The sequence below is a fragment of the Oncorhynchus kisutch genome, linkage group LG29, assembly GCF_002021735.2.
Source record: "Oncorhynchus kisutch isolate 150728-3 linkage group LG29, Okis_V2, whole genome shotgun sequence".
Lineage (NCBI taxonomy): Eukaryota > Metazoa > Chordata > Actinopteri > Salmoniformes > Salmonidae > Oncorhynchus > Oncorhynchus kisutch.
Genome location: NC_034202.2, coordinates 34,015,631 through 34,042,213, shown reverse-complemented (window position 1 = coordinate 34,042,213; position 26,583 = coordinate 34,015,631). Strand labels below are relative to the sequence as shown.

Below are 26,583 nucleotides of genomic sequence, written 5' to 3'. Positions count from 1 at the left end.
ACTCTTGTCCTGTCATCTATCTGTAAAAGCAGGATGTTATTTTTGAAATGATGAACTTGTTTATCCATTCGCTGAGTGCTGCTGGGCCCTGGCCTTGCAGCCCCCTGTGTCTGTTCTTGACTCAGGGGGTTCAGCGGCTTGACTCTATGCTTTTGCCCCAGTGTTCTACTGGGGTTAACTGCGTCGGGGGCAGGTGTGCTGGTGCAATGGTTAAGGGACCGGCCACAACTAAGACGAGCGTAAACTCCTGATCACATCCCCTCCATGCAGTTACATTTGGTTATTTGTAAGGTAAATTCTTAATTCTATCATCTCCCCCTTGACTAATTTTGTCATGCAGAATTTTGACAAGCTCAACATCAGGACAGCTCACTACACACCCTTGCCAAATGGCTCCAACCCTCTGAAGAGGAACATTCAGGATTATGTCAGGTAACTTTTGGTCTTTTTTGGCTCAGTCTTGTAAAAACCGTTATGGAGCCACATGATGAATGTAAATAGATTGCACTAGCACTATATGCAAAGATGACTCCTTATCTATCACCCTTGTCTGATGGCTCCACTAGAGGTCGATTTTAATTACGGCCTATTTCAAGTTCTAACGATCGGTAATCGTCTTTTTTGGATGCCGATTACATTGCGGTCCACGAGGAAACTGCGAGTGCAGTGTCAAAAGGACCTTGTGGCTGCAAGGAGCCACGGTAAGTTGCTAGCTAGCATTAAACTTATCTTGTAAAAAAAAAATATAAAAAAAATCTTAACATAATCACTGGTTAAATACACATGGTTGAAAATATCACTAGGTCAACTAGCTTGTCCTGTGCTGCATATAAATTAACAGGCGCCGCATTGATTATCATTGACGGGTGATAATTTAAAGTGCATTTGCGGGGAGAAAACTAGTTTCACAAATGTACCTAACCATAAACCCCTCGCCTTACTTAACACCAACATACAGAAGTGTATTTTTTTAACCTGTGATTTTAGTTAAAATATATTAGTGTTAACAGGCAATATTGACTAGGGAAATTGTCACTTCTCTTGCGCTCAGTGCAAGCGGAGTCGGGGTATATGCAACAGTTTGTGCCACCCGGCTTGTTGTGAACTGTGTGAAGACCGTAATTAATTTGCCTGAATTTTACATAACATTGAAGGTTGTGCAACGGAACAGCAATATTTAGACTTGGAGTTGTCGGCTGTTCGATAAAATACGGAACAGTTCCGTATTTCACTGAAAGAATAAACATTTTGTTTTCGAAATGATAGTTTCCGGATTTTACCATATTAATGAGCAAAGGCTCATATTTCTGTGTTTATTATATTATAATTAAGTCTATGATTTGATAGAGCAGTCTGACTGAGCGGTGGTTGGCAGCAGCAGGCTCGTAAGCATTCATTCAAACAGCACTTTACTGCGTTTTGCCAGCAGCTCTTAGCAATGCTTTTGGCACAGCGCTGTCTGACTTCAAGCCTATCAACTCCTGAGATTAGGCTGGCAAATACTATAGTGCCTATAGGAAATTCCAATAGTCAAAGGTATATGAAATACAAGTGGTATAGAGAGAAATAGTCGATGTGTCATAACTACAACCTAAAACTTATTCACTGGGAATATTGAACCACCGGCCTTCATATGCTCATGTTCTGAGCGAGGATCTTAAACATTAGCTTTGTTAGATGGCACATATTGCACTTTTACTTATCAAACACAGTTTTGCATTATTTAAGCCAAATCAAACATGTTTCATTATTTATTTGAGACTAAGTAGATTTTATTTATGTATTATATTTAGGTTAAAATAAGTGTTCATTCAGTATTGTAATTGTCATTATTACAAATGTATATAAAAATCAGCAATTTTTCAATATCAGCTTTTTTGGGTCCTCCAATGATCGGTATCGGTGTTGAATAATCATAAACGTCCGATCTCTAGGCTCTACAACTGATGCCCTTTTAAAATATTGAAGCGTTGTCTGATTTCATTTGGTTCCACTCTAAACCCCATCTCGATCCATGTGACTTTCAGGACTGGCTTCATCAACTTGGACAAGCCTGCCAATCCCTCCTCTCATGAGGTGGTGGCCTGGATCCGACGTATCCTGCGAGTGGAGAAGACTGGCCACAGTGGAACCCTGGACCCCAAGGTGACAGGCTGCCTCATTGTGTGTGTGGACAGAGCCACACGACTGGTCAAGTCCCAGCAGAGTGCAGGTGAGATCCTTTGTATGCCCAACCCCTTCCTGCTCTGAATGTTTACTTCCTGATGGTGATGTAAACACATTAAGATTGGCCTCTACTTACTACTCTTCTGCCGTCTGTTTCAGGCAAAGAGTATGTGGGAATTGTTCGGCTGCACAATGCTATTGAGAATGAGCACACACTTGCTAGGGTGAGTTCTCTTGTTAATGCAGTTTTTACTCTTAGCATGGTTCAGAGTTTGTAATTTAACTGTAAACGTATGCCAATAAATTGGTGACTGCTTTTTTAATACGTAGTTACTGCCTCTTGACATGGATGTGAGATGATGATCGTGTTTATCCATTCTCTGAGTGCTTGCTAGGGTCCTACTTTCTCTGTGGTGCTCATGCCTGTTTTAGCCACTCTTGCCGCCTCAGTGTTCTACTGGGGCAGCTTGTGGTGGAGAAAGGGGCAGGACTGGAGGGCCCTGCGATAACAAAGACGAGTTGACACACCTGATCACACATTAGTAAATAAATTGGTGTTATACCCGTGTTGTGGGACATCGTGGGTAATCCTGCGCTTTTTTTCTTTAGGGTATTGAAACCCTTACAGGAGCTTTGTTCCAGCGACCACCACTCATCGCAGCTGTTAAGCGGCAGTTGAGAGTTAGGACCGTTTATGAAAGCAAACTCATTGAGTATGACCCAGAGAGGAGATTAGGTGAGGAATCCAAATATTTATTTCCCTATACGGAGGTTAAAAATCTTTGTCAGTACTGCTGTTTTAGAGATGCTAATCTAACCGTATCGTTTGTTGCAGGTATTTTCTGGGTGAGCTGTGAGGCTGGGACCTACATCAGGACCCTGTGTGTCCACCTGGGGCTCCTCCTGGGTGTTGGTGGTCAGATGCAGGAGCTGAGGAGAGTTCGCTCTGGTGTTCTGGGAGAGAGGGTGAGTCTCGTACCTCTCATACTCCTTTGGCTGTGTTTTGTCTGGTTAGATTGTAAGGTCCAAAGTGTTGAGTTCGGTTCTGGGCCTCTCCCCAGTCCTGGTAATTATTCTTTGGCACAGAAATGGCATAGAGTGGCTCTGAATAGAAAGTGGACATGCCAGCCACTTGATTCCACTCTAGCCAACATGTTATGGGAATGTTGATACTTAGGCCTATGTTCTGCTTAATGCGTCATGTATTTTGAACTCATTCGATGTTGGAATGTGTTCTCTGCAGGACAATTTGGTGACCATGCACGATGTGCTAGATGCTCAATGGCAGTATGACCACAACAAGGACGAGACGTACCTTCGCCGAGTCATCTACCCACTAGAAAAGCTTCTAATATCTCACAAGCGTCTGGTCATGAAAGACAGTGCAGTGAGTTTTTGTTTTCTGACTCTTAATTGACAGTCACTGTCATTTTCCAAGCGTGACCCTGTGTAGAGGACTGAACACATCTTTGAATGAGTTGTATGATTTTCTCCCCAGGTGAATGCAATCTGCTATGGCGCAAAGATCATGCTGCCTGGTGTCCTGCGATATGAGGATGGCATTGAGATCAACCAGGATATTGTGGTTATAACGACCAAAGGAGAGGCCATTTGTATAGGTGAGCAATAGAAGTATGCTGTTCTGCAAAGCAGGTGGTTTTTCAAAAGGCCACATGATGATCTCGTAGATGGCATTAGCACTATGTGCAAAGATGACCTATTATCTATCACCCTTGACTGATGGCTTTGAAAAACCAAATTTCTCCGTATGCATATTTGTTCCCATCTCAAGTTTGTTTCCTTTCAATTTTCCAGCTACTGCCCTCATGACGACTGCAGTGATCTCCACATGTGACCATGGGGTGGTGGCCAAGATCAAGAGAGTCATCATGGAACGAGACACCTATCCCCGCAAGTGGGGGTTAGGCCCAAAGGTAATGTCTCTTGTGCAAACTATTGGTTGTCTACTCATTTACATTTGCCTTTTTAGCAGCTGCTCTTATCCAGAGTGACTTAGTGGTGAGTGCATACTGGTCCCCCGTGGGACTCAAACCCACGACCCTGGTGTGTGAGCCACACGGGAACAGTTTATGCTTTTAGTCCTGTATCAGGAAGATTCAAAACTCTGATTTCTAATGAACAGGCCAGCCAGAAGAAGATGATGATCCAGAAGGGTCTGCTGGACAAACATGGCAAAGCCAACGGCAGCACTCCATCGAACTGGAAGGAGGGCTACGTAGATTACAGGTGTGAAACCAGTCTGGTAGGGGCCTTGATGGAGCAGTTTCTTATGCATGTTGTGATTCTAGTCAGCAGACAGTTATCCCTTTCTGGTCTGCCCTGTGGTCTCTGAGGGAGTCAGTCTGCAACATCAACTCTCGTAGCTCAGCAGAGATCTGGTAATGCATTCTGCCTGGCTGGCAGCTGAGCTGTGTGAACATTCATAGCTACTCATTTCCACTCATGTGTGGTAACTTGCAATCCAAATGTTTGTCAACAGTTGTTTAGTAGTTTGTGCGTGTAGGTGCATTTTGTTAATCGGTCTTAAGGAATGAGTCTCATACAAAGAGTGACATGTTGCCTTCTCCTTTTCAGTGCGTCCAAATCAAAGGCTGACGGAAATGGTGAAGCAAAGGTATGCTTACCTGAGTTGATACTCTGGCATTGATTGATTTGATATTGATCAGTATTGGGACACACTCCAAAGAAGGTATAGTTTATTCCATGTATGAACTTATGCGCACAATGAGATGGACTAAACATTGCCTCCATCTTTCAGAGGAAGCGCGAAGACAGTGACAGTGATGCAGCAGCACCCTCTGCTCCTTCCACTCCGTCGGGAGAAGAGAAGAAAGAGAAGAAGAAGAAAAAGAAGGAAAAGAAGCAGAAACTAGAAGCTGATACGGAGCCAGCAGCAGAGACAGACGGAGAGGTGTGTTTCTTCTGCTGGTCTGAATGGACAGCAGTATGACCTTGTGGCTCTGGTCACAGGGAGAGACATGTTGTGGTTTTCAGCAGTATTTTTCTAATATACATCCAGTTAATGGAGTGCCTTCCCTATCACTGGTGCTTGCACTGGAATGTTTAGAAAGTTATCCCTTTCCAACCTACTTGTTGTCTTCAGAGGGAGTCAGTCTGCTACATTATTGCGGGTGTTTTTCTAGCATGCACATTTGGTCATGTTGGTTCCTTACATCTTCTACGCCTATTTTGTTAGCAAAGTCACTACAGCTACACCCAACATGCCTCAAACTGTAGAGGGCATTTTCACTTAGGACACTTGAATTGCTTTAAAACGTTAGCCAAAGGAATAACAAATCTCTTCTTCTGCACAGGTTGGTGAGAGTGCCAAGAAGAAGAAAAAGAAGAAGAAGAAGGAAGCAGAAGCAGAGTGAAAAGCTTATGAAGCACACGGACAATGAAAAGGACCATAGAATGAGTGCCTGGTGATATTTACCTAACAGATGCAATGGGCACTGAAGAGGCAGCAGGCATAGCAAGAACCCAGAGTTTTAAACCTTTTATGTTAATCAAGTCTGTCCAGAATGGCCGCACATGGATAATCATAAGGGGCTTGGACTAGGTAAGGCTTGTGATCATGCGGTTAATGGTTGCCATCTCAACCGCCACGGTATGACCATATTTTTGTACTCATGGCAGTGACATTTCGTTTTTAAATGTTTTAAGTACCCCCTGTGTTGACAGCAGTATTTGTGTACCTCTACATGCGATCGGTTTTATTTTATATTGTACTGTAAATACAGAAACCAGCAGTGATCATAAATTGTTATTTGAAATGAATATTATTTTTTGGAACTGCCTTGATGTTGTTTTTCTACCCAGTTGCCTAGGATCTGAGGATATTTTCTAGTGTAATGAAGGATGGAGTGAATAATTGATGTCATTTCTTATTCGGGCCTACCTTTTGCACCAAATGAGTGTGAAACTTCAATCTGTAATATGGGGGGGGGGGGGTTTAATTGTTTGAGAGTGCCTTACATCATGACAGGTATATATTTCTGAGTTGAGACCAGTACTGAGTTTGTCAAAAAAATTGTTCACAGACTTGACAATTTCATGTAGAACATGAATGTAGAACATTTTAATACATTACCATGTATATTAATACAGCTACGCAAAATCTCATGACTATTAAACCAGAGTTAAGGATACTGATCAACTTGTCAGGTAGTGGCATTGCCTTCACAGTAGTGGTCCACTTTAATTGTTGATACACTAACAATCCTATCTGCAGTCGTATGGTACCAATCACTTGGCACCTAAAAAGCCTGATTCACTAAGGTTTTACAAACATCTAAATGATCCCCTTGGTTGGGTTCATTATACTTTCTCTGAAATATTATCTATTGCTCTTTTGTTTTGCTTCTGTGTGAAACTTAGTTACAATTACATAGTGATTAGCTGCTATGCAAAGATTGGTGTATGAGTGACCAGGGTCTGTATTCACAAAGCCCCTCATAGTAGGAGTGCTGATCTTTTATTTATCTTTAACTAGGCAAGTCAGTTAGGAAATTATTTTCAATGACGGTTTAGGAATAGTGGGTTAATTGCCTTGTTCAGGGGCAGAACAAGATTTTGTTTTTGACCTTGTCAGCTCGGGGATTTGATCTTGCAACCTTTCGGTTGCTAGTCTGGCCATAATCTTTTCCCATTCTGATCTAAAAGGCAGCTTATCCTAGATCAGCACGCAGAGACACTTTGTGGATATTGGCCCAGGTTTAGTGGGGTGTGATATTGCACCAGTTATTGTTAAATATGATGGTTGTTCAGGGGTACACAGGTCAGTAGACCCATGAAACAGGCACCCATTGTGGGGTGGAGGTGGCTTGCTCCATCCCTTCCTCCACTCCTTTCACACTCTCATCAACATCATTGTTAACCAGCTGCACATCAAAGAAGTGGCTGTAGCTGGAGAGGATGGCATCTGACTCCTTCTGGATCAACTGCACTGCTTCTGACTACAAGGAAAGGTACAAGTTATCAGACTACAAAGTCAAACTCCTGAGGGTTTCAGCATCTCATTACAGACTGAAAATGTTGATGCCGTAGTGTGATTGGTTGGAGAGAGCCATATTGCAAATGGTCCTTAACTGAAATCACCTTCATTCCTGGATGTAAGACATGAGCAGTAGCGTACCTTAGTATCTGAGTTGGTGGGTGCAATGAAAACCACCAGAGGTGCAAAGTCTGCCGTCCGCAAGAGTTTCAATGTCTGCATAACAAGAAAAGCCAAACCATCTTGTTATTCATCTGACACCTGAAACAAATACCTTGTTCTGCTAACCTTGGGTTTGTGTAAAAAGTTATTTCTATGCCTACCTGTGGTTCAACATCCAGCACAGCGATTTTTCCTTGCTCATGGATCTTCTGGATAGTCTCTATTTTGGTTCCAAACATGAACCCCTGGAAGCTGCCATACTCCAACAGCTCATTCCCAGTGATGCACTTGGTCATGGTGTCATTGGAGATGAAGTAGTACTCCTGCCCGTTCTCCTCGTCCTTACGTGGGGGTCTGGTGGTGTCTGTTGTTTGGATCGAGCCACAGTTAATGATGGGTTTTGGAAAACCAATTGCTCTCAAACCAGATAGAAGACCATTAAAAGTAAAGGCCTTACGTGGTGCTGGGTAGGCAAACTTCCCTGGGTATTTGGTCAGCAACAGGCTTTTGATATGGCTCCTTCCTACACCCGGTGCACCTGCACAGAGAGAGGTTCATCTAACCACTTTTAGTGTGACAATCTCAAATATTGGGTTTAAAATTAGGGTTAAGGCAGGCAGGTCTCGCTTATGATGATCATATATGGGGCTTACCAATAAGCACCAAGGTTTTTCTGCTGAAGGCAGGGAGCCGAACAACCTCTTCATAGGAAATCACGTCCAATTGGTCAAAGACTAACAAAAGGGAGAAAATAATATAAATTGGTGGTTTAGGGATCTAAAACAATGCCATGCAATGTCAAAAACATTATACACCTAGTTAGTATAGGTAGTTCTCAAGATTGTATTGGGTATAAACAAATGGCAAGTCTTACTAGAGCTGTGCTTGGCCAGATACTTGTCTTTGCACTTCTTCTTCTTTCCAAAGGGGCTGCAGGATTGGGTGCCCTCTGTGGCCTTGCTTTTACTTGCCATCCGCCTAGAGCAGAGAGGAGAGACCGGGGGTTACTCACACACTGAATATTTTAGAGCGGGTCTCAACTTAATGTTGAGAGTTAGAGTAGTAGAATACACAAGGTGCATTTTCTAATTCTAGTTGTGCATCAGCAGTTTTTGTCTTGTTATGTCAGTCACTGACTCACTCAACAAACTAAATTAGGATTCTAGGGATTTCAGTGCTTAAACATATTAATACAACAGCAGCTAAGATGGGGAGAAGTCTGTCCATAATAAAGCGTCACTCTGCCTTCTTAACAGCACTATCAACAAGGCAGGTCCTACATGCCCTAGTTTCGTCACACCTGAACTACTGTTTAGTCATGTGGTCATGTGCCACAAAGAGGGACTTAGGAAAATTGCAATTGGCTCTAGGATGTACACAGAGAGCTAACATTAATAATATGCATGTCAATTTCAGTGCTTAAAGCAACGTTCAGGCAAAAGCTTTTTTACAGGTAATCAGAGTGGGTGTACTCTCCTACTTTGTGTACCATTACCATTCTTGAAGTTCTGGGGAGGGGATGAGTCCAGCGAAATCGGCGGTAGAGCTGTCCACCCTGCCTTGCCACCAATGTGGGTCCTGCTTGTTAATGATATGAATGATGTCACCCGTTTTGAACTTCAGCCCTGCCTCTTTGCATGGGATGAGGTCATCTTTGGCAGGGTCGTAGTCAACCTGAGCCCTCATGTACATCTGTGGAGGAAGTAACACATAACTGCTGCACACATAGAGATGGCTGAAATGACAAATGCCTTGTCTGGAAACTGGGGAATCATGTTCGCCATCTGTGCATTGTGGTTGATATGGTTGTTGCAATGAGACAAATATGTAGCACTGCAGTTTCCAGCATATGGTGCAAAATGGTATATTATTTTGAATTAACTCAGGAGATAGTACTGTGGCTCAGATTAAATGTACCTGTCTAAACAGCATCCTAGATGTTAGTGAGTAATATTTATTTTAATAGGCAAGTCAGTTAAGAACAAATTCTTATTTTCAATGACAGCCTACAAACAGTGGGTTAACTGCCTGTTCAGAATGACAGATTTGTACCTTGTCAGCTCGGGGGTTTGAACTTGCAACCTTCCGGTTACTAGTCCAACACTCTAACCACTAGGCTACCCTGCCACCCAATTAATGGCACATCCTCTGGTATGTGCTATGATGCAACCCACAGAGGATCTAGCAGCATCCACAGGAGGGATTTGGTCTGTAAAAGTTGACTGTTTTGTTTATATTTACAATATAGTTTAGGACAGGCTACTAACATATCAATTGGCAAAGGGCTTAGAATTAGACTCTCATCACTGACCACACTATTTGTGCAGTTATTATAATGCCTGGACAATGGACATGCTTCTGTTATTATGGATTTGACAAACATGCATGCTATAACACTGTTTTCCAATTAGTTCACATTCATACATTAAACTCATTTCCTCGAAATGTTGAATTATTCTAGGTTGAGAGGCAGATTGATGGGGGAGATATGATTGCATAATGTGACCAGCAGATGGCAGAGTGAAACGCTGAGCACTGCCAACGTGTTTCAGTTCAGTTCGCCAGTCTAACATGACTGCTGATCTGTATATTAGACCATTAGTGGAATCTAATGGTTGCATAGTCATCTGTGTCTTTCATTGTCTTAAGGGTAGGGTTCGCCTGACAAAAGAACAAACTCAATTTAATCCAGAGTTTTTGGGAGAAGACATGATTGGAGGTACAGGATGGTACCGTCTCAAAGATGTGGTTACGCTTCAAGCATGGTATCGTAGAGAAAGAACCTTAACACCGCGGAACCATGTTTATTTGTCTTATTACAATGGTGGTAGTGAATAATCCAGTAATTTGCTGATATGGTCAAAATATAATAGGAACAGTATGTAGATGACGATATGACACTTGACCAGAGTAGGTTATGAGTCACCAATAGATGACTAAATAAAGTGACTGATGCCCTCTGTAATGACTGTCAACCCCATGTCAACTAAAGGGTATACTATTACACTATGTACTATACCTGGTGTATTTCTCTGATGAAATCATTTGGGATATCATGGCAGAACTAGTACAACAAAAGAGTGTAACCCTGCTTGAATAGTAACCATTTCTTTGATCATGCATGCAGTTGAAATTAGATGTCAGGGTGCATAAAAATGATAAAATCAGTCCATTCATAAAGGGGAAAATGTGCAGATCCAATGGGTCATTTATTGGCTTACCTCACACACAGGAGAGCACCTTGGTTGGTTGGGGATGATTTTCATTGTGACTACTCCGTTGGTATCTTTCTGTAATGGAGGATGACGACCATTTTACTTACACTCCACACTATCAAAACTAGGATTGTGAGATTACAACATGTCACCCATTCTCTCAGGGGCAGAATGCTCTTCAGTACAGTTTGCGTTAAAACAGAGATGGTAGCGACTTGCCAGGATCTTTTGCAGCTGATCGACAGATTGGTTGGCCACACTCTTTCCATTGATCTCTGCTATTTCATCCCCTTCGTTTAGATAACCTGGAGATGGACAACAAATGATCAGCACAGTACAGAGGATCAGTATGACCAAAGAGTGTTATCAGCCAAATAACTAATATCTATTTGGGAATACTGTTGCTTTTCTAATACAAATTCATTACAATCACTTCAGTATGTCAGTCAGTGTGGTTGAGTTCTGTACCTTGTCTGTGTATCATGCCCCCATGTAATATTCTGGCCACAGTGCACTTCTGTTTTCCATTCAATTTTAGAGTCACCCCCTAAAGGCAAAAACACATGACAATCTTTCCTCAAGATGACAGATTGAGTCACTGAGAGATCTAGACGAGAGACGAGGGAAATAACGGTGAGAGATAGCCAGAAAGGGACTGAGAGAGAAAAAAAGAGAGGAATTGGCATTTGAATGGTTTACCATGGGCTCTGAGGGATTTTTTTCAAACGCCACCTCCCGCATCCTGGTTGGCTCAGTTCCGTTCATGTGACCCGCACTGCCGTTGGTGTATACTTCAGCTCCCGTTGTCTCATAGGCTGGCATAAGCCCCTACGGAAAAACATGTCAACACTTAACATCAATAGGCATATGAGATGGATTCATTAACATGGCTTACTGGGGTGAAAAACCCACTGTGCACACAACTGGAATGCACTCCTCCTATAGAAAATGCCATTTTGGATTATCATCTTGGCAAAATGTCATAATCTGTCCAAAACATCCAAATTTGGAAGGTTACTATGTGTCAATGGTTGGCCCTATTTCTTTTATAAATTGTGGGGCAGTGCAATCATGATTTTTTTTTTACTATCTCGTGCCAAGCACCCAAACAACTCAAAATGATAAATAATTGCCAGTTGCAGCAGTACAGCTACAATTTGTAAAATGTTGTGGACTAGGAATAAATAAATACATTGTTACAATGAGCTATAAACGTCCTGATCATCTGATGCGTTATTAAAAGCTTTTTTCGTCTGCACCCCAACAGCCATGTTTAATTTGCAGTTTCAGCATCTGTTCGAGGTTGAAAATTAACTCCACATTTTCACCAGCTCATTAGGCAGGGACAACCCATGCCCGCTACTCTGGTACACAAAAGGTTGTCATGGCTACGCCTGAGTGAAATCGTGTTAAGAAGAAAAGTGTTGATATGAAAAAACAAATCGCTCGTAAAGTTGAAGACATACGTTACATCCACAAATAACAACCTTGACTATTTGACCGCTGTCTGGCTGTGAGAACACTGAACGGTGTGAAATGTCACTCAAAGGAATGTGGCCTTTAGTTGTGATCCCTCCACTCCAACCGTTCCATTTCAACCAGGTTTGATTGAATCCAATGCCAAATGCTTAAGTACACCAAACGTACACTATGTTAATGACCTTTTTATGACCATGAAATACCACAGCAGCAAATTCAAAACATGGATGCAAATGTACAACATGAGACTCTTTTAGTCCAGATTGGAGTCTTTCCTTTCCTTAATTCCACACAGCAATAATTGAAGTGGGACCTCCTGTGGGATTTGGCCTGTTCTGCTGTCTGCATGTCCCTCCATTACACATGCTTTTATCACATTAAATAAATCCCTTTCTCTGCCCCCGGCCACATGGGCGTTATCACATTGCTAGCCCTGCCAGGGATTAGTAAAACCACTCACGTGGATGGCCATCATACTAATCTAGACCCTGACTGTTCTGTACATGGACCCCAGGGTGACAAAGGTTACTTACCAGCATTATTGTGCAATAATGGAATGAAGTCTCCTATACTCCCTGTAGGAACATGCTGCCAGCTAAGGCGGCAAAAGTTTGTTATCTAACATAGATACGTTTGATTATCTTTTCATAGATAACTGCTAGTGTTCCTTTACTGTTAGCGATCTCAGGCTGTATAGGGACATGGAAAGTAATAACATTAGTTCAGAGAAATCACAAGGTGACTTCGTCAACCATGCAAACAGAAACAACTTTTATTTTTTAGATAGGTTAAGAATGTGTTCAATGTGTTTGACCACACGATGCTGACACAAATGAATTATCAGTGACCAGATCTGACAGCTTTGTTTTCACAGTTATCTGCTCACATAAAAATAATTAAGCCTATAAGAAGGGGGAATCTGTCATAGTTTTTTATATGAATGGAAATCAATACGCCAGTAGTTTTGTCTAGTCTAGTCAGATCCACTGGCTAAAGGAACGGGAGGTGGCGATGATGTCTTTGAGAGAAAACTACAAGGCCATAAAAATGATTAACAACTCCAATGGCAATGACCTGTTACTTCCATCATCATAATTTCACAAAGGCATTTCTCACTATGTACCCTCTCTCACCACGGACCCTCTCTCACTATTTACCCTCTCTCACTATGTACAATCTAACTATGTACCCTCTCTCACCACGTACCCTCTCTCACTATGTGCCCTCTCTCACTATGTACCCTCTTTCACTATGGACTGTATTTCACTATGTACCATCTATCACCACGTACCTTCTCACAGTATGTACCCTCGCTCACTATGGGCCCTCACTCACTATGTACCCTATCTCACTATGTACCCTATCTCACTACGTACCCCCTCTCCATATGTACCCTCTCTCACTATGTACATTATCTCACTGTGTACCCCCTCGCACTATGGGCCCTCTCTCACTATGTACCATATCCCAATATGTACCGTATCTCCATATGTACCCTCTCTCACTATGTACCCTCTCTCAATTTGGGCTCTCTCACTATAGGCCCTCACTCACTATGTACCCTCTCTCCCTATGTACCCTCTCTCACTACATACCCTCTCTCAATATGTACCCTCTCTCACTATGTACATTATCTCACTGTGTACACTCTCACTATGCACCCTCTCTCACTATGGGCCCTCACTCAATATGGGCCCTCACTCACCATGTACCCTCTCTCACTATGGACCCTCTCTCACTACGTACCCTCTCTCACTATGTACCCTCTCTCACGATGTACCCTCTCTCACTATGTACATTCTCTCACTGTGTACCCCCCTTCACTATGTCCCCTCTCTCACAATGGACCCTCTCTCACTATGAACCCTCTCTCACTATGGGCCCTCTCTCACTAGATGTACCCTCTCTCACTATGTACCTTCTCACACAATGTACCCTCTCTCACAATGTACCCTCTTTCACTATGGACCCTCTCTCACTATGGACCCTCTCTCATGTTGTACCCTCTCTCATTATGTACCCTCTCTCACTTGGGACCCTGTCTCACTATGAACACTTTCTCACTATGTACCTTCCCACACTATGTACCCTCTCTCACTTTGGAACTTCTCTCACTGTGTACCCTCTCGCACTATGGGCCCTCTTTCACTATTTGTACCCTCTCCCGCTATGTACCCGCTCTCACTACGGACCCTCTCTCACTATGTACCTTCTCGCCCTATGTACCCTCTCTCACTTTGGACACTCTCACTGTGTACCCTCTCTCACTATGTGCCCTCTCTCACTATGAACCATCTCTCTCACTATGTACCCTCTCTCACTATGGGACCTCTCTCACTATCTAGCCTCTCTCACTATGGGCCCTCACTCACTATGTACCCTTTCTCACTATTTACCATTTCCCCCTATGTACCCTCTCTCACTACAGATCCTCTCTCACTATGGACCATCTCTCAATATGTACCATCTTTTACTATGTACCCTCTCCCACTATGTACCCTCTCCCACTATGTACCTTCTCTCACTATGTACCCTCTCTCACTTTGGACCCTCCCTCACTAAGTACCCTCTCTCACTTTGGAACCTCTCTCACTATGAACCGTCTCTCACTATGTACCAGAGGTCGACCGATTATGATTTTTCAACGCCGATACCGATACCGATTATTGGAGGACCAAAAAAGCCGATACCGATTAATCGGCCGATTTAAAAAAAATGTATTTGTAATAATGACAATTACAACAATACTGAATGAACACATATTTTAACTTAATATAATACATCAATAAAATCAATTTAGCCTCAAGTAAATAATGAAACATGTTCAATTTGGTTTAAATAATGCAAAAACTAAGTGTTGGAGAAGAAAGTAAAAGTACAATATGTGCTATGTAAGAAAGCTAACGTTTCAGTTCCTTGCTCAGAACATGAGAACATATGAAAGCGGGTGGTTCCTCTTAACATGAGTCATGCAGAGTCAGGATTCCCCCTCCTCTTCCCTTCACCGTTTGTCTGAGACGGAACAGAACAAGGTCTCACACGCACACGCACACACACACACACACTTTAACACCATGTGGACTAGCCTGCAGTGTTCAAGGAAAGCTTAGAGGTGTCTTATGGTCAATGTAAGTAAACATGTTGTTTACTTTGCAACATAATACAGATATTTACAGGACACCAGTAATAGGAGAGTAGAAACAGTCCCTGTCATCAATGTAGTAGAGCTCTCTCTGGACTGCACCCCTCGATAAACTCTGATGAAAAGACATCCCCACACAAGGGCATAGAATGCAGTAAAGAATGCATAGAGCGCAGTATGCTGCTTATCCACTAAGACGGACCAGTCCTGTAGGAGACACCTGGGGCTTAACAGTTTCACCATCATACAGACAAACAGGTTGAAGCCTTGAACGTTTATTACATTACTCATATTGTTCAGCACACAGAACTGAGTCATAAAGAGACAGGGAGGGCTCACTCAGCCTCCAATAAATCCTCCTGTGAAGTGCTGACCCTGGTTGGACTGAGAGGGAAGTCACATGTCTAAAGGAAACCGTCAGACTTTGGTCTAAATGTCAACTGGTATCATCTGGATAATTAATATATGTAATAGCAGAAAACAGCCGAGAATAGCAGGAGAACACACAGCACTGTAATTTATTGAATAAGCTGAACTTACAAAGTTGCAAAAACATTTTACTTTCCAATGTTGTGTTAATGATGACCAAGGCACGCATGGTTCCCACTTTTACCTCCCATAGTCAATGAACTGTCTGTCCACTGGGCTAGGATTTTAAGATCACCTTTGTAGAATTGACAAGCTCCAGTTTTCCTGAAGCGGTTTTTGGAACTTCTGAAGTGAGGAGCAAGTTTTTTTTACAAGATCCCATTTCCATAGTTACAAACAAGAATCAAAAAGGTGTGCGTCTAAAGTGAGACATAAAAGGAGAGCTTACAGACTTTCAATACCCAATAAAGTTTGAAAACTAATTTACCAAGTGAGCTATCAAAACAGTCCAGTTAAAGCTAAAGTATCTTCTTTTATTTTAACATAATAAATGAGTGGCACCATATCCCGGTGACAAGGCCAAACAGTGCCTCATGCCAAAAGAGTCCTGTTACTACCTAATGTGAAATATGGAATTCGTTATGCTGTTACAGTGAAATTAGGCAGGCACCCACTGTAGGTATTGGCAGTTTAACAGTAAACACATTGCGTAGTCCTCCTCGTGCAGGTATCAAAGTTTGAATATAGCATTATTAAAATATTACAGCTACTCATTGTATTATCCCTCCTAATGTTGGAGACTAAGTATTCTCAATAACCCCCTTTATCTCATATTGCTGAACTAGTCAAGGAGTCAGGAATGCAACATAGTTTGATACGCTATCTGAAAAAACAGTTACAGGCTCCAACGTGCCAGGGTGGATTCAACTGGGCAGTTCCTTGGCACTCACAGTCTCCCAGAAGAAAAACACTCTGTTCTTCTGTGGCTTCCTACTTCCACTGCACTGAGCCGTGTCAGAGGGGAGGGGGGGGGGGGGGGGGTCACGTGATCTCTGAGTCAAAGAAAAACAAGCTGTCTTGAATCCTTGTTTTTTTTGTACAAGTGAGTCATTGGTGCTGACCCCTGATCTCATTGTGTGAACAGAGGCCTCTGGGAGTTGTAGTCGTGCACCAGTGACCGACGCAAAGTATGTATGGATCAATGTAAGTAAACATGTTCACAAATGAAGATAGTTCACTCAGGCCATTTACCATTGAAGAAAATGGTCTGTTCCGGTATACTTAACTGGGTGTGTCTCCCATAGACACCAATGCAATAGCAGCTAGGTCTGGTCTACTAAGTTCATTGACATTAATTGAACCAGAAAAAAAAACAGAGAAAAGAAAACAGTGAGTGGGGTTTCTCGCTTCCTCTTCCTGAAGGAAGCTTGGTTATTGAAAGGGAAAAGGGAAAAGTGGGGGAGGGGTATAAAAAACAACAGGGCCATGTTTTTTTTACAAGACAGCTATAAGGCTCAGTGTTGTGTGTTCTGTCATTTGTCTGTGGTTCCCATCATCTAATCCAGTGTTGAAGGTGGCTGTGAATACACCATTTGAAAGAATAAGTTTTCCTGTGAAACAGGAACAGCACAATACTGCTAGACAAATAGTTTAAGGTGGAAACTGGATCTAATGTCTCTGTAATCATGTTTGAGGGATAACAAGGCCAGCAAAGTTTGATATGAAATCAGAGAGCCACATTGTTCATGGGGTCATGTTTTTTGTTTAAATGAGGGGATGTAACACAAGCACATTCACAATGTTCTAGTGTCTGTCTGTCCCTGTTTAATCCAATGAGTCCCACTGTAACGCCTGCGCGTTTTGGACTTCTAACTTGTTGTACCATTGGATTTGTCTATTTCTTCTGCATCTGTAGATACCAAACATTTGTCTGTGTGATTACGGGGGCTGAGCTAGAGTGGTGTTTGTGAGACAAGGACGGATCCCGAAGGGGCCCGTACTTTGTACAAAAAGTCTGTAGAGTCCCGAATGGTTTGAGCTACGAACTATTAAAAGCTACTGTCACTATGAAAAGCTGAGGCTGACGAACCTGCACTTGTTCTGCTCTATGATGCTCACAAGCTACACAAGAGTCGTTAGAAAGTAAGGGGTTCTTCTATAGAAGATCATAGGAAGTCCCAGGAAATAGTGTAGTTGCTGTCACAAACTCCAAACCGTTGTCACTAACTAGTTGGATATTCATTTCCCATTGAGCAAACAATTTATATACTTACAGCATTCATATAAATTCATTTTTATCAGGTTTTTGCTTTGGCGGACCTATTTTTGATTTATTTACATTTGTCAATAATACTCATGACTGCAACTGTTTATGTGAAACTGTTTTGTGTTCTACTTGCAGCCATGGTTGTCCTGAAAAGGACTTCATTGGCATGTAGCCTCAAGGTTAGCACGTTGGGCCAGTAACTGAAAGGTTGCTGGTTTGAATACCGGAGCCAACAAGGTGATAAATCTGTTGCTGTGCCCTTGAGCACGGCACTTAATCCTAATTGTTGTACAATGGCGACCCTGGCCGTGACCCCACTCTCTGCGGGTGTCTCAGGGGGAGTTGGGATATGGGGAAAAACCCATATCCATTACACACTTGTCTATAACAGGACAAATATAAGCACCTCCAAAATGATTATTAAATATAAGGGCTGGACATGCAGATAAATGAAAGTCAGGTAAATGAAAAGACGATTTTTACTGGGGTCTCGGGACTGATAGGGTTAAACTGCACCAATGACACAGGGGTTTAGGATGGGAGACATTGTGTGTTAGGCAGACGTGGCTATGTGTCTATTTATAGAAAGCTGCAGTTCTTTAGCCTGGATGATTAGGCTAGTCTCTAGTGAAACATGACTCAGTGTGTGGCAGGCAGGAGCAGGCTGAGTCTGCACACGTCAGGCGGGTAACACACACAGGAAGCCTTACAAACATACTGCACTCTAATCGATCTGGCTAGAGTCGCTTTCAGCTACAGACGCAAAATACACACTTGCAGTCCAAGGCAAGCATCACAAAGACGGAAAAATAAAGTCAATGTTGGACACACACACATACATGCAAACAACGAGACACCAGCACTCATCTCTACGATATTCCAGATTTCACAATAGATGCAGATTTCACATTTCAGCTTCTCGTTGAGGTACACTTTAACATGAGGCTCTGCACTAGGTCATTACACATGATGTCATGGAAAGAGTCCATGCAAGGCTTCCCTTCTCAGCACTCAACGTTTCACAATGTTGAAGTTTCCACTTCAATGTCACTTTCAGACATACTTTGTTTTACGTATCAATCAGAGGACATGTTTTCCTTTTTGGAAGTATCATGACTTCTTTCGAACTTGATTGGCTGACTTTCTCCCTCCCTCGTTTGCTCCTCCTTCACTGATCAAGCAGAGTGAGCCACTGGAACCTATGTTATAGAGACATAGAACCACAGGTCATTTCCCGTTTCACACTGCATATTTAAATATTGTATCCCCGACATAGATCATCAGAATATTTCTACTACTGTACATTGTATTTTAATTACACTGTTTATACACACAGCATATTTATTCATACACTGGATTTTATTGCATTGTTAGGAGCTAGTAACATAAGCATTTCGCTGCACCCGCTAAAACACCTGCTAAACTGTGTACGCGGACAATAAATGTCCATTTTAAAATGTTTTTATTTAACTAGGCAAGTCAGTTAAGAACAAATTCTTATTTTACCTCTCCAAACCCTTCTCTAACCCGGACGACGCTGGGCCAATTTTGCACCGCCCAATCACGGACAGTTGTGATACTGCTTGGGATCAAACCAAGGCTCGAACCAGGGTCTGTAGTGACGCCTCTAGCACTGAGATGCAGTGCCTTAGACCACTGCGCCACTCATGAGCCTAAAATAGAGGGGTGACCCATTCCTCAAGTAAATCCCATCAAACTCCAGACAGTAGGGGCCCTACAGGGCACTAGAGTTTGCGAATATGGGTGATTGTTAATAGGACAACTGATGGCTACAACCATCAAACTAGTAGTAGCACATTAATGGGGTGCACATTAATGTAATACATGTATCCTTATATCGATCAGTATTGCATCAATTCAGGCAATTTATCGCGATATGGATTTTTGTCCCTATCGGCCAGCTCTACCATGCACCCTAACCCTAATCCTCTGACCCTGACCAGGCCTATTGTCCAATCATCACATGCCAAGAAATCCCCCCTTGAGACAGACAAAGGAGAAGAGGGGCTTGTTCGTTAACCTCCTGCCTGCGTTGAATAGGTACACCTGGCTCTGCATTTCACTCAATCAAGCAAACAAAGACAAGGACTTGAGAATGTTAACCTGATCTAGGGGACTGATGGGATTAACAATCTGCCTGGCTAATCTACTACAGTAGTGCCTCATCAAGAGGCTGATAACATTAAGTCCTCGCCTGTGGGGTCAAAGGTCCATGGTGAATTGTGTGGTTGGAATGGGATCATACTACTGCTGTAAGACCCTTAAAAGACACGTGGAAGTCTATCACAAATAATTAAGAAGACAGATGAAAATCCATATTAAAACATCCAGAGCAGGTGTCTCAGTTTGGAAAACATCCCTTGATGTAATTGCAGCTTATTATAGGAGCGTAACACATTGTTGAATTGAGATGCTGTACATGGTCAACATATGTACATGTCTAAACAAGTGGAAAGAAGTGTTAAAAACAGTAGTAGGCCTATACTGTCTATGAGTACCAATGTCAGTCCCCTCTTCTAAAGGATACAACTATCCATTATGTAGACATCACATGTGTCTTCCCTATTGCTGTGAAACAGTTAACCTGTTTCCTCTGTGTGCCTGGTGTGTGGTTTCTGTTCCTTGTTAGAGAAATAGCAGAACTGAATCTTACTTATTATGACTTGTCTGGTGCAAATTAAGATGGGATTTGACAAGCACTGCATTTTTCATGATGCAGTAATGTCTTGGGAGTGACCTAGACTGAAACTTTGAACATGTGCTTGACATAGGTGAAATTGCCACATGTCCCACCCCAATATTCAGGTCAAGTTGACAACCCCCCCGGTCCAACTCCTACTTCTCAATTTCCAAACAGAAATGGAGTGTGCCTTTGGTGGTTCAGTGATGTGTAATTCTGGTAATGCGCACCGCGACCGATGTAGCTAGTTTGCTAGCTAAGCTAGCCACTTGTAACTAGCCAGTAACTCCTCCAGTATGTGTTGACGTCATTTCACAGCATTTGTTTTTGGATGGAAGCTGTAGAGATCGATACGATCTGTAGCCAAATATCTTATTCATCACCTTTTTTTGTTGTTGCATTATATTACCTGGTATGAAGGCGCATTTGTCAGTTATATGACTGTATGTTTGTTTATGTGTAACTATGTGTTGTTGTTTTTGTGGCACTGCTTTGCTTTATCATGGCCAGGTCGCAGTTGTAAATGAGAACTTGTTCTCAACTGGCCTACCTGTAAATAAAGGTGAAATAAAAAATGTATTAAAAAAATATAGTTTAAAGCTGTTACTCTTGCGTTTTTGCCCAAAATCTGTCCAGTGTTTCCAGATTTTTATGAAATATGCCTATAATTAATTACAGTTTTCCTTCCAAAAAAAGGTAATGAATTATGTTAAAAGCAGCTTTTCTGTTATGGAATGGTGTGGGTGTACTCCAACACTAGAATGGTGTGGGTGTACTCCAACACCAGAATGGTGTGGGTTTATACCAACACCAGAATGGTGTGGGTGTACTCCAACACCAGAATGGTGTGGGTTTATACCGGCCATTCAAAATATTCATGCGAGTAGACCGATGACTGGCCAGCTCAACTTCCTCAGGAGGATGACGCCATCCTCTATGAGGAAATAACAAGCATTTTTTTTAAATGGTCTGCTTGAGATAGGTATATTTAAGTGTTTTTTTTCTACAATTTATGCTTTGGCCACAAATATGAATATAGGATGGGTCATTATTTGGGTATGAGTTAACAAGATATTCACCGGACAGTTACTTTAAAACCGCAAAATGTTCTCTTAGCTTCATGGCCAAATGTGTAGAGTAGCAGGACATTTGCTTTAAATCTGCAAAATGTTCTCTCATCCTCATGGCGAAATGTGTAGAACAGCATGAGATGAGCAATAAAACTGCACATTTTTCTCTCTGCTCCATGGCAAAATGTGTTGAAATGCAAGAAGTTAGCCGTTTTCCTAACAACATTATTTGAGAATGAGTTAACAGAATATTCACTGAACAGTTACTTAAAAAACGCTAAATGTTCTCTCAGCCTCATGCCAAAATGTGCAGAGTAGCAGGGAATTAGCTTTCAAACTACAAAATGTGAAGAATTGCATTAAACCTATATTTAATCATGTATATGAAAAACACAAAAAGCACATGAACACCAAGATGATCGTCTTAAACCGGGTTGTATCAGCGCTGACCTGCGCATCCTCTCTTGTCTTGAACTGATGCAATGAAGTTGATGGACATATCTGTATTGCTTTACAACATCACCAAGGAATGAATGTAGGCTACATACAGCCTTCCATATAGGCGTATAGGCCTACTGCTGATTTGATTAAGACATTTTATATAATTATATTATTATGGCAATGGTATGAATGTATTGTAGAGTAAACCGCTTACCTTTTCCGGCTTTGGTTTATTTTGGAGGAGCTGCTCCAGGTACAGGTCGGAGAGGGCTGTTCGAGCGCTGTTGACCCGCTCAAGTATGACAGCAGGTTCGTTTTTATTGGATTTTAAAGTCATCTTTACCGGTTAGCAAAAAAATAAAAGTGAACGTGAAGCGCCCTTGTTCAAGGTCCACAATAGGCTGGTCCTAGGTGTAGCTACGCCAGGGGAAATGAGTGATAACGAACCCTGGCGGTCTGATCAATTGCTGTTCTAGTTTAAAGTCCGTGATTTTGATCAATACGGAGGTAGCTATATTGCATTATAGGCTGCAAGGACACAGCTGACAAAGCAAGAAAACATTCCGGTGCTAAAGAAGGCTGGCTCAATGCAGCTTCCTCAGTGGTAGAGCTCTTACGTGCTGCTGAGGGCAGAGGGGAATACGCTACGAGAGGCTACCTTCATGCATAAAGGCGGTATTACAGCGTCATTTGTTTTTTACATCGGACTGCTATATGAAACACCTGGGAAATGTCGAACACCAGCGAAGACCACTTCAGCCGAGAGGATACCCCTCAGAAATTGTGTTTTCTTCTAATCTCGACGCAGTGTCTGCAGACACCATAGCAGACAGCCAGTCACATACACTGAAAAACTGTACAAGTGCGCCAATGTTGCAAGGCAAAAGACTGAAACCAAAATGCTCATGAAAGAAAGTTTAAGGTAAATAACAGTCAAAATCATGTTTTTCATGAAATTAGAAGATATTTGGATTAAACCAGATCAAAGTATGATGACCAAAGTAGGAAAAATGTTGCTACTACATTGATAAAGTTTGATCATAAAGTCCCCCCTCCCCCATGTCAAACACCTGGATTCAGGAGGCATGATTATTAAAGGATTAAGGTGACATCATTGCGAAACAAAATGACATGATTGATGCAATTTCAGTGTTGTTTTAATTGCTTTGTGTATCACCACATTTGCTTGAGGTGATTTTACTGCAATACTGCTTACTGCATCCACATTTCTTGATATGGTGCCTTCAGAAAGTATTCAACCCCCTTGACCTTTTCCACATTTTGTTGTGTTACAGCCTGAATGTTAAATGGATTAAGTTGAACATTTTTGTCACTGGCCTACACACAATACTCATAATAATAATAACAATACTCATAATTTGAAAGTGGAATTATGTTTTTCAAAATGATTCAACCCCTTTCTTACGGCAAGCATATTTTTTAATCACTACCTCATCTCTACCCCACACATACAATTATCTTATATATATATAATTATATTATTATTATATACAATTATCTGTAAGGTCCCTCAGTCAAACACAGATTCAACCACAAAGACCAGGGAGGTTTTCCAATGCCTCGCAAAGAAGGGCACCTTTTGGTAGATGGGTCAAAAAAAGCAGACATTGAATATCCCTTTGAGCATGGTGATGTTATTAATTACACTTTAGATGGTGTATCAATACACCCAGTCACTACAAAGATACAGGCGTCCTTCCTAACTCAGCCGGAGAGGAAGGAAACCATTCAGCGATTTCACTATGAGGCCAATGGCGCCTTTAAAACATTTACAGAGTTTAATGGCTGTGATAGGAGAAAACTGAGGATGGATCTACAACATTGCAGTCCCTCTACAATACTAACTTAATTGACAGAGTGAAAAGAAGGAAGCTTGTACAGAATATAATATTCCAAAACATGTTTGCAACAAGGCATTGAAGTAATACTGCAAAAAATGTGGCAAAGCAATTAACTTTATGTCCTGAATACAAAGTGTTATGGTTGGGGCAAATTCAATACAACACATTACTGAGTACCACTCTCCATATTTTCAAGCATAGTGGTGGCTACATCATGTTATGGATATGCTTGTAATCTTTAAGTCCCGGGGAGTTTTTCAGGATAAAAAATCAACAGATTGGAGCTAGGCACAGGAAAGCTGCTTTTCACCAGACACTAGGTGTCACGACTTCTGCCGAAGTTGGTCCCTCTCCTTGTTCGGGCGGTGTTCAGTGGTCAACGTCACCAACCTTCTAGCCAGCACTGATCCGTTTTTCATTTTCCATTGGTATTGTCTTTTCTTCCTTCACAACTGGTTCCAATCCCATCAATTACATGTTGTGTATTTAACCCTCTGTTTTCCCTCATGTCCTTGTCGGAGATTGTTTGATTGTATGTGATGTGTAAGTTGTGTTGGTGTGCGATAGGTTTTGTACCCACTTTTGTTATTTTGTATATTTTGGTTGATCAACAACCAATTTGACAGAGCTTCAAGAATTTTGAAAGGAATAATGGACAAATGAATACTTTCTGAAGGCACTGTAGGCTTTTCAAAGAACTGTCAGTCAACGCAAGCTCATTCATTTAAGCTCCCCGCCCACTCAGCTTGTCTTTTCAATCTTCTCCTTAGTTAGCCATACATGAAGAAAAAAAGTTCAGTATTTCGATCCCCCCAAAATATTATGAGTGATATTTTAGTCACTCTAAATATTATTTTACATGGGATTCAGAATGATTGTTTGGGACCTTCAAAACATTTGCATCATATAGCCTAGGCCTAATAACCGTGGTATATGCTACTGGTGAAAACAGCCAATTTGAAGCAGCTGCTTATGTCATTTGAGGTTAGAAAATTATAAATAGTAAATAATAAATAGTTAGGGACAACCAATAGTGGAAGCTAGATCTGCACTGTCTTCTATTATTGATTAGCCCGTAACACACTCGTACAGCATCCTCCATTTAAGATGCAAAGGCATATTTTTCCTTAACTAGCTTTAATGGCAAGCCATCTTAATAAAACACCATTTCCACCACCATTTTCAGATTTTAGGACAACCTAAAATGTTGCATACCCTAAGCATACCCCAAGGCGCAGCGTAAGATGAATACATACTTTTATTGAAGACGAAGAACACTTAACAAACTATACAAAACAACAAACCGAAAGTGACGCTATAATAATACTAGTGCAGACACAGGCAAATATACATAGACATAGACAATAACCCACAAAATACCCAAAGCAGATGGCTGCCTAAATATGGTTCCCAATTAGAGACAACGATAAACAGCTGCCTCTAATTGAGAACCAATCTAGGCAACCATAAGCATACATAAACACCTAGATAGTAAACGACCCCATAAACCTACAAAACCCCTTGACAGTACAAAAACACATACATCACCCATGTCACACCCTGACCTAACCAAAACAATAAAGAAAACATAGAATACTAAGGTCAGGGCGTGACAAGTGCAGATCTAGCGCCCAGTGTCGGCTGCCTATGTTAATAAATAGTGTGATAAATAGACCCTATGATAAATAACTCAGGAAGTGTGTTATGAAACATTACCAAGGATTTCATGAGTTTACCAAAGTAAGCCTATTTGAGAGGCTATAGGGAGGAGGTTAGTGATCTGGCAGTGTGGTGCTAGAACAACATCCTCCCCTCAACGTCAGCAAGACAAAGGAGCTGATCGTGGACTACAGGAAATGGAGAGCCGAGCACATCCCCATCCAGATTGCTGGGGGTGTAGTGGAGCAGGTCGAAAGCTTCAAGTTCCTCATTGTCCACATCACTAAGGAATTATCATAGTCCACACACTAACACAGCAGTGATGAAGGCATTACAACGCCACTTCCCGCTCAGGAGGCTGAGAAGATTTGTCATGGGGCCTCAGATACTCCAAAAGTTCTACAGCTGTACCATTGAGAGCATCTTGACTGACTGCATCACCGCTTGGTATGGCAACTGCTTGGCATCCAACCACAAGGCGCTACAGAGGGTAGTACGTACGGCCATTACATCATTGGTCAGAGCACCCTGTCTCCCAGATCCTCTATACCAGGCTGTGTCAGAGGAAGGCCCTATAAATTGTCAAAGATTCCAGCCACCTAAGTGATAGAGTGTTTTCTCTATTACCACACAGCAAGCGGTAACTATGCACCATGTCTGGAACCAACAGAACCCTGATCAGTTTCAACCTCCAAGCCATAAGACTGCTAAATAGTTAACCAATTACCTGCACGGACCCTTTTTGCACTAACTCTTTTGACTCCTCACACACGCTACTGCTACTGTTAATCATCTATCCTGTTGCCGAGTCACTTTATCCCTACCTATATGTACATATCTACCTCAATTACCTCATACCCCTGCACATCGACTGTGTATATAGCCAAGTTATCGTTACTCTTGTATTTATACCTAGTGTTATTATTATTATATTATTTCAAATGTTTTCTCTCTGCGTTGTTGAGAAGTAAGCATTTCACTGTTAGTCTACACCTGTTGTTCACGAAGCTCGTGACATATAAAATTGGATTCGA

At 41.8% G+C, this 26,583-nt stretch overlaps 2 protein-coding genes and 5 non-coding genes across 8 annotated transcripts in view; 6 read left to right on the top strand and 1 right to left on the bottom strand.

Annotated features, from left to right (window-relative positions):
- The window catches only part of LOC109874157 (H/ACA ribonucleoprotein complex subunit DKC1), a 7,797-nt gene extending 1,455 nt beyond the window's left edge, over positions 1-6,342 (top strand). The window contains exons 4-15 of the mRNA XM_020465965.2: positions 341-432; positions 2,028-2,212; positions 2,326-2,390; positions 2,776-2,902; positions 3,002-3,132; positions 3,410-3,553; positions 3,665-3,785; positions 3,982-4,100; positions 4,310-4,413; positions 4,762-4,801; positions 4,946-5,098; positions 5,502-6,342. Coding sequence (XP_020321554.1) covers positions 341-432; positions 2,028-2,212; positions 2,326-2,390; positions 2,776-2,902; positions 3,002-3,132; positions 3,410-3,553; positions 3,665-3,785; positions 3,982-4,100; positions 4,310-4,413; positions 4,762-4,801; positions 4,946-5,098; positions 5,502-5,561 — 1,341 coding nt within the window. The 3' untranslated portion in view covers positions 5,562-6,342. The remainder of the gene's footprint in view (positions 1-340; positions 433-2,027; positions 2,213-2,325; positions 2,391-2,775; positions 2,903-3,001; positions 3,133-3,409; positions 3,554-3,664; positions 3,786-3,981; positions 4,101-4,309; positions 4,414-4,761; positions 4,802-4,945; positions 5,099-5,501) is intronic.
- LOC116358348 (small nucleolar RNA SNORD17) lies at positions 43-255 on the top strand. The gene has a single exon (XR_004206247.1). It is a non-coding gene; the product is annotated as a small nucleolar RNA SNORD17 (small nucleolar RNA).
- LOC116358338 (small nucleolar RNA SNORD83) lies at positions 480-559 on the top strand. Its single transcript, XR_004206237.1, has one exon. It is a non-coding gene; the product is annotated as a small nucleolar RNA SNORD83 (small nucleolar RNA).
- LOC116358349 (small nucleolar RNA SNORD17) lies at positions 2,518-2,702 on the top strand. The gene has a single exon (XR_004206248.1). It is a non-coding gene; the product is annotated as a small nucleolar RNA SNORD17 (small nucleolar RNA).
- Positions 3,190-3,322, top strand: LOC116358344 (small nucleolar RNA SNORA36 family). Its single transcript, XR_004206243.1, has one exon. It is a non-coding gene; the product is annotated as a small nucleolar RNA SNORA36 family (small nucleolar RNA).
- LOC116358337 (small nucleolar RNA SNORD83) lies at positions 3,835-3,912 on the top strand. The gene has a single exon (XR_004206236.1). It is a non-coding gene; the product is annotated as a small nucleolar RNA SNORD83 (small nucleolar RNA).
- LOC109874158 (55 kDa erythrocyte membrane protein) lies at positions 5,506-26,583 on the bottom strand. 2 transcript variants are annotated; one of them, XM_020465966.2, is made up of 12 exons: positions 22,243-22,802; positions 11,260-11,388; positions 11,029-11,107; positions 10,780-10,865; positions 10,567-10,635; positions 8,841-9,037; positions 8,220-8,323; positions 7,999-8,079; positions 7,803-7,883; positions 7,507-7,709; positions 7,325-7,399; positions 5,506-7,145 (listed from the first exon to the last, which is right to left on the bottom strand). In XM_020465966.2, exons 1-12 carry the CDS (start codon positions 22,363-22,365, stop codon positions 6,969-6,971), a joined length of 1,404 nt encoding a protein of 467 aa, XP_020321555.1. In that variant the 5' UTR covers positions 22,366-22,802; the 3' UTR covers positions 5,506-6,968. The 2 variants fall into 2 exon arrangements, with proteins under 2 accessions (XP_020321555.1, XP_031664619.1); XM_031808759.1 differs by having other exon boundaries at positions 6,233-7,145; positions 7,507-7,883; positions 22,243-26,583.